This window comes from Tasmannia lanceolata, unplaced genomic scaffold, assembly GCF_043159265.1.
Source record: "Tasmannia lanceolata isolate RefF3 unplaced genomic scaffold, GAP_Taslan_0.1 ptg000011l, whole genome shotgun sequence".
In the NCBI taxonomy this organism is placed as follows: Eukaryota; Viridiplantae; Streptophyta; class Magnoliopsida; order Canellales; family Winteraceae; genus Tasmannia; species Tasmannia lanceolata.
Window position 1 is genome coordinate 589837 of NW_027518688.1, and position 7667 is coordinate 597503.

A 7667-nucleotide genomic window follows, 5' to 3' on the forward strand; every position below is an offset into this window, starting at 1 on the left:
TCTGTGCTGGACGATTTCCTCACTTAATCCTGGCATATCATCGTAAGACCAAGCAAAAACTTCTTTGAACTCTTTAAGCAGGGTGATCAATTCCTCACGTTCTTCAGGAGATAAAGTTTTGCCGATCTTTATTTCCTGAATTGAGGTTTCATCACCAATGTTCACAGTTTCAACTTCCTCATCAAGTGGTTTTGCTCGGCGACTCTCCTCCTGTTGGATCATATGTCTGATTTCAGGGGGAGTTTCGTCGGCATCCTCATCAGAGGGGGAGTCTTGATTGTTATTTTTAAGATTATCAGATTTTAGAGCAGATTCAGCAGATGAAATAGAGACAGGAATGTACTCAAAAGAAGAATCCTTCATTTCATTGGAATTTGAATCATATACATCAACAGACGAATTACCCTCATCGGGGGGTACAATGAACTTTGGACTCATTTTTACAGACTCGATGGAAATGTTGACACCTGCGTCAACTGACTCAGGACTATAAAAGGAAACAGCAACAGATGCTTTATTATGAACAGACTCCAACTCAATCTCGCTTGAAAAGGAAGAAACGTCGCCGATCTCAGGTGAATGGTCATCTATGGTACCTGCATCAAAAGACTCATTAGAAGATATAGACTCTGAATCAAACCCGGAGACTGACACGTATTTATGGACGACTGACTTTTCTGAAGGGATTCGTTTGTACTGGAAAATAACCTGGGGTAGGACTTGAGAAGTCCAGTTAGTCAGAGGTTCCTCAGCCGGGGTGATAAGACGAGTTGGGTCCAGTATCAGCGGGCTCCTGCCAATCACGGCCACAGTCTGTGACCCTTCTTGAAAAAGTGAATTCAGAAGACTCGGCTCTATGTGCTCTGTCCAATCAGCCTCAGACTCTGTCTCTACAATCTGCATACCCACTGGCTCATCTTCTAGCTCAAGATCGAAGAAAATCTCAAACCCCGGAAGCATTTGCCCTGTGCTCTCATCCAACCAAAACTCTGCAAAGCCACAGAAAGGAAAGGCTGCGCCTTCTTTTCGGAATCGGCCGTTCATTTTCAAATCAATGGGTGCCATTGGTAACCCCAAGCCCCGACGACGGTTTTCTGCCCATTTCAGCATCAACTGCTTCATCTCTACAATTTCCTTCTTTGTAGGCTTGTAACCCAGTCCGAACAAACCATTGAATGTTTTGAACACAGGAAACTCGGTCAAACCCTGATGATATTTGCCTAACCCGGCGCCTGGCATATAGCCCTGTCGGCGAATCATTCTGATGACATTCGAATTCGTACTGGTCAGGAAACAAATTTCCTCATTCAAAGCCTCTTTGAAAGTGATCGTAGTCACCTCTAGTGAAAACCCCGTCAAATTGATATCTTCGGATCTTTCCCCAGTTATGTCCGGAGTGATCTGCCCTATCTCGAGATCAGGATCCCCCTTTACCGTTATCACTCTGTTCCTGCGAATGAACTTCAGTTTTTGGTGGAGAGTAGACGGAACAACCCCGACCTTGTGCATCCAAGGACGGCCAAGCAACAGTAAGAATGAAGCTTTAATATCTAAGACTTGAAATTCTACCTCAAAGTCTTCTCCGCCAATCTGTATCTCAGTGACCAAAGTCCCGATTACATCTCGGCGAGTGCCATCATATGCTAGAATACCCTGCTCGGATGGAATAAAATTCTCAGGACTGAACCCCAGGGTTGCTGCGGTGCTTAATGGGCAAACATTCAGTGCAGAGCCGTTATCAACCAACACCTCTGGCACCTTCTTCTTGTTACAGAAGACTGTGATTTTAAGAGGCTTAGTATGGTCTCGGCCCTCAGGAGGTAAATCGTCATCAGCGAATGACAATGTTTTCGCAGCTCTGGCCATGGCTACGAGACTGACAAGCTCGTCAGGTGAGGTATTAACAGAAACTTGTGCTGCATTAAGCTCTTGAAGGACTAGCTTTCTGTGCTTCGATGAGGCCATTAGTAAACCCCATACCGAGATATTAGCCTGAGTCTTTTTCAGCTGCTTTAACAGGCTCTCATCTTCTTCGTCTGCGCTCACTTTATTCTGCCTCTGATTTTCTGAGTTTCTTGCAACCCCTGCCGGGTTTTCTACACTCAATTCTGGTGGTTTGAACACTCGCCCACCTCGGGTCATGTGACGCATCTCGTTACACTGATCATCCAGCAACAGCAGTTCGTCTTCGTCCGTTCTGAAAACATAAGGTGCATTACTGACATCCTCTTCAAAGTCCTCCATCCTTAGAACATAGGTGGCTTCCTTTGCTTCTTCCAGACCAACATTCTGAAGCGCATATGACTGGGCTGAAGATGACTCAGTGAGTTCAGCATCGTCAAACGACAGCACATAAGGTTCTTTTTCTCTGAATTCTCTGAGCTCTTCATCGTCAAACTTCAAAACATATGTTTTATCAGATGTAATAGCGCAAATGAGAGTAGAGGGATCAAGGATGGGCTCATCTACAAAGATAGCGTTTGTAGTGGGAGGAGCAACAGCACGGTGGTTGGGGAGAGGATTCTGAGTGATATTCGGCCTTTCAACTGCAAGCTCATCTTTATCGATCATGTTCTGAATCGCGTGCTTCAAGGCCAAACAGTTCTCAGTCATGTGTCCCGGGCCCCTGTGATATTCACAGTATTGATCCCTTCTCCAGTTTCCGGGCAGCGGATTAGGTACAGGTTTGACATCCGGAAGTCTGATCTTCTTGTCTCTGATCAACTTCTTAAGTATCATGGGCAGTGGAAATGGTAATGGGTCAAACTGCCTGAACTGCTTCGTCACCATTGGTCTAACAACTTCATCAACAGGCTTGGCCACTGGTCTGGTATAACTGACTGCTTGTACTTCCTTCGGTTGGATCATAGGCCTCTTCCCCTCTCGGACATCAGATAGCGTTTTGGCTCGGAGGCCCTTAGCAATAGCATCCTCGATCTGGGTGCCGGTCTTAATCAAATGATCGAAATTCTGATAGTGCTGCGGCGCCATGAAGTGAAAGTACTGCGGGGACAAGCTCTTGAGGACCAACTTTATCTGGTCTTCCTCTGACATTCTATGGCTCAGTTGGGCAGACTTGCGCCTCCAGCGCCTAATGAAAGATGTGAATGTCTCCTGAGGATTCTGCTTCAACAGCTTCAGATCTCTTTTAGTGACCTCGATCCCTTCCTCCATGGAGAATTGTTCTACGAATCGGTTAGAGATTTCTTCTAATGTCCTAATCTCTTCTGGTTTCAACCTCAAAAACCATCTTTTGGCTACCCCTATAAGAGACATAGGAAACAAATGAGCCATCTGCTCTCGACTTAAGCCATGCTGCTGGGAAAGAGTGATGAACCATCTGACGTGGTTTCTCGGACACCCAGTTCCATCATATTTGTCATAGTCTGGTGCCTTGAACTTAGGCGGGAATATGGCATTAGGGGACACCAGAAATTCAGAAATATCGAATCCCTTGGACGCTTGAACCTTCATGCTCTCAATGTCACGAGCCATCTTCTCATACTTATCGAACAACTCATTCTCCTTGTTAACCGGAGGGACAAAGTATTCCCCAGCATATTGCTCATCTTCTAGATCGATCTCTACGGGAGAGATGACTGGTCTGGTGAGGTTAGGAGATGTGGCCGGAGGAGGCTGAATGGTGGGATCTTTAGAAGTAGAGACCTTTTGAGTACTCTGGTCTTTTAGATGAGTCACCTCATCTTTCAACCCTGCTATATCTCGACACATATTTCTCAACATTTCCTGTATAGTTATCATGGGGTCCACTGGATCATTAGCCATTTGGTTGACTTCAAAAGAACCTGACAAATCTGGTGAAGATGGTAAAGGTGCTGTTGGTGACACAGTGGGATCAAAATGACGAACAAGTCTAGACACTGAGGTAGGTCTAGACCAGGTAGGTTTAGCTTGGGTGCCCTTTTTTGAAGCGATGGTTGCTATCTTTCAGAATCCTGATTGGAAGTTAACATACTAGATCAATAATCATGAGATAAAGATTCTGAACAAATAGAGAAAAGAGTAATCTTGAAATACATCAACGGGTATGTTAATTTGGAAAGAATCCTCAATCTATTCCTTAAGGTGTTCTTTGGGTATAACCGTTCTTCTTTTGGGAATGAAAGAGCCAGGAACGATAAACATCCTTAATCAAAATAAGTTTCGATCTCAACAACGATCATGCACTCAAAGAATACAGGTGAGATCAAACTTTTTCATCAATGATTTCGATATGATCCAGGGGTAAAAGATATATGATAAACATTGGATCAATCAATGGCTCAGATAATAGACCATGGCCATAAGAATGACAAAAGTAGGGTCAAGGACCAGATCTAAAATCTGAATGATGGATATCAACAACAAGATGAGATCAAGATGAGATGAGATAGCATAAGATTGCTTTCAACAGATGGATCATGAATGAGTAATCCTATGAGATCTTTGGAAATGAATGGGATTTACATCCTAACCCCAAAGGAAAAGTTTTTTAATCTTCGCACATTTTATCAGTGTTACCTGAAGGCATCAATCCTAACCCTAATCTAGCGGAGTGGAGAGAGGATCTCGACTCATGACTTTGTTTGTGTACCTAGGACCGATCGTAGCCATTGAAAGATGGACTACGGCCTAATCTAGACACAAATGGGTAGGATATCCTAAACTAGGCTCACACACACAATTGGGTAAGATATCCTAAACTAGGCTCACACACGTGATGCACATGTGTTCGTATACTACATGCATGTGTGGGTTAATCTAGGGGTAAGGCCAAGAGTTCCCTTAGCGCGAATCCATGTTCGATATACTGTACCAGTGTCCGGCGTATCAGTACGTGAACAAGAGATCCGTTTACGTACCATAAAGGTACTAGGCTAAGGGTGGAATGCTTCTCTAGCACAGAGGCACCAGGTGATGAAATCCCAGTCAACCATGCTAGATAACACTCCGGGTTCCTAAAATAGGACGTGTGTGCATGTGAGATGCAGGGGTTTAGATGAAAGTGATGTAAGTGTGTGCAATAAGTTCGCGCAATCTATGATGCCTTCAGGTTTTGTTAGATTAAGTTTGAGTAAATGTGATGAGAAAATAAAGCATACAAACTAATCTAACAAGCATAAAAGAGATAGAGTTTTCATGAGCCAGTTGAAATAGATTCAAATGAGTTATCCTTTGGAATTGTAATGAAGTTAGGTTATCCCCAGCAGAGTCGCCAGTCTGTGGGACCCGATCCCGCGAGAGGGGCGTGGGGCGCGAGCCGCCGCGCTCTCTTCTCTTGGTCTCTCGTACCCACGCGATTGGCGTGTGCCTTTCATTATTGATTTTAATTCGTCTTTTATGTGAACTTGGGATCACTAAGACAATCCGAATTCCACACAAAAGAGACTGACAGAGTCGCCACCTAGATGTGGGATCTAGGACCCATAATTAACCAGAAATCTAGACTCGCTACCTGGTTACAAGAATGGAAGGTATGGGGATTTATCCACCATATGCACCATTCCTGCCCGATAATCGGTCTTCAATTCTAAAAGTTAACTCTTTTAAATTTATTTTAAATGGCTCATTCAACCCTATGTTAATGTGCGAACTAAGTGACATGCATCCTAAAATCTAGTTTCAATGGGAATCCTAAATGTGTATCTTGATTTATTAATTTGTCTGGGTTCAATCTAAGTGAAAGTTCTCCTAGAATTCTAATTTCATGGAAAGCCCTAAATGATTTGATTAAGCATTTATAAGAAAATTAATATCCAAAACACCACAATTTGTTGTGGTGCCGACTCGCGGGTGGTATGCCGTCAGACATCCAAGCTGCCTACGTACCCAAGCCTCACTGGGATCAGAGTCGACGTAGTTCGGTGCACCTAAGCTAAGCTACTTATGCCTAACTCAACTAGGACACCGACCTAGACAGAACTGACTGTTTCAACAGTTTTGAGAGAAGTTATTTAATTCAAGTTGAGGATTTTATTATCTTAGGATTTCATCTGAGATGCTATATGATTCTTATCTAAATGCAAGTTGTTCCTTAGACTAATGTAAGTTAACCTACACCATAGTTTACTAGGCTCGTCTTAAGGAAAGATTGGGCAACTAGTGTAACGAGACCTATGGCACGGTTGCTATACATAACAAACGTCCGTGATGAGGCTGGACTCCTAACTCTAGGACTCCCTAAAACCTAGGACACGACCTGACACCAGGGTTCCTAAATTGGGCTCTAATGTTTCTTAGATCGGAAACCATGATCCAATGGTTCCGAAAGATACAAGCTGAATCGATTTAAGTTCTTGAGGTTAACGAATTTCAGATTTTAAGGATTTTCAGTTTTTGGGCACTTAAGGAATACCAATGGTTCTAGGGTTCACCAATTTCGGCCCAGAATGGCATCCAAGGGAGGGAATCGTGCGCTCTTTCCTTGTGCAATTTAATACTTAGGTTATAGCATCTTATTGCCTGGCAGATCTCAGGATTTTCGTGGACAGTAACCTCGGAGCCAACAACATGCTATAGCTTAAATATTCAAATTGTCAAAGATCAAGTTGCAATTGGGATACGATTATGGATGCACTGGCCATTTTTCCAGGAAAATCTAAAGATCCTAAAATTTCCGTTTCAATGGATTAAGGAGTGAACATGTGACAGAATTTTAAAGTTCTTTAGGAATTTTTATATGATTTTCAATTAATTTCGAATTTTCCATGGATTTTATCAATTTTAAGCATATGAGTGGTTTTACAAGTGAAATTATTGCAAACAAATTCGAAATGAGTTGAAATTTTTACAGCAGCAATATGGGAATGTATGTAGCTTACTGTATGAGTTTTGCAGATTTTTACATTAATTTCACATTTAATCTGGATTAAACAATTAAATGACCAGATTGCACAATTAACACAGAAACTAGTAGAAATATAAATCTAAATTCTATGAAATTTCTACAGAAATAAAATATGAATATAAATAGCATGCAGTGAGATTTTCATGAATTTTAGAAATTATTTACTACTGACTTCGGATTTTTCAATTTTCAGCCCAGATTATGAATTAACACTACACCACACATGAAACAAGATCCAAATCACTTGAAACTTTTACAGAAGAAAGAAATGTGAAATATAAGACTTATGTAAAAATGTTATGAATTTTAATGATGATCTGATGTTAGTAAAAATTCTCCCAAAATCTGATAATTTTCAAAGAAAGCATAAAATAATAACCAAACAAAGTCCAAAATTTATGAAAAACTCATGGTAGAATGTATTAGTACCATATTAGTTTTCCATGAAGTTTCATTAATTTTGGAATCCGTTTAATATATATTTTATTTTTCTTGGTCAAAAAGATATTTTTGAAGAGTTTTCTATTTTTAAAACACGCTTTTCGAGAAAATTATGATTTCGGAAAACATCCTCCAACCTTGTTCCGATGTGATGAACACAAGAAAAATTTAAAATTCCAAAAAATAGATCATCCTGAGATGACTATTTTTTCGAATTTCATAATTTCTCAGCCCATATTTTAAATAAAATACCACTCTTCACTCAAACTCGAAAGAACTGTTGATCCAATGCCCGATCTGATCCGATAGTTATGGTACTCTATTTAGATCAAATATTGTATTAACTTTCGGGATGAAACGGATTTGGAAAGCTTACGCA

The 7667-nt window shown here is 41.3% G+C and overlaps 1 protein-coding gene across 1 annotated transcript; it reads right to left on the minus strand.

The window, feature by feature from the left end:
- Positions 1–409: 409 nt before the first annotated feature.
- Positions 410–3754, minus strand: LOC143886106 (uncharacterized). Its single transcript, XM_077390074.1, has 2 exons — positions 709–3754; positions 410–596 (listed from the first exon to the last, which is right to left on the minus strand). The coding sequence occupies exons 1-2, from the start codon at positions 3742–3744 to the stop codon at positions 588–590; spliced, it is 3045 nt and encodes a 1014-aa protein (XP_077246189.1). The 5' UTR covers positions 3745–3754; the 3' UTR covers positions 410–587.
- Positions 3755–7667: the final 3913 nt, after the last annotated feature.

Coding starts and splice junctions, on each gene's coding strand:
- LOC143886106 (XM_077390074.1), bottom strand. CDS start 3,744: ATGTTGAGAAATATGTGTCGAGATATAGCAGGGTTGAAAGATGAGGTG.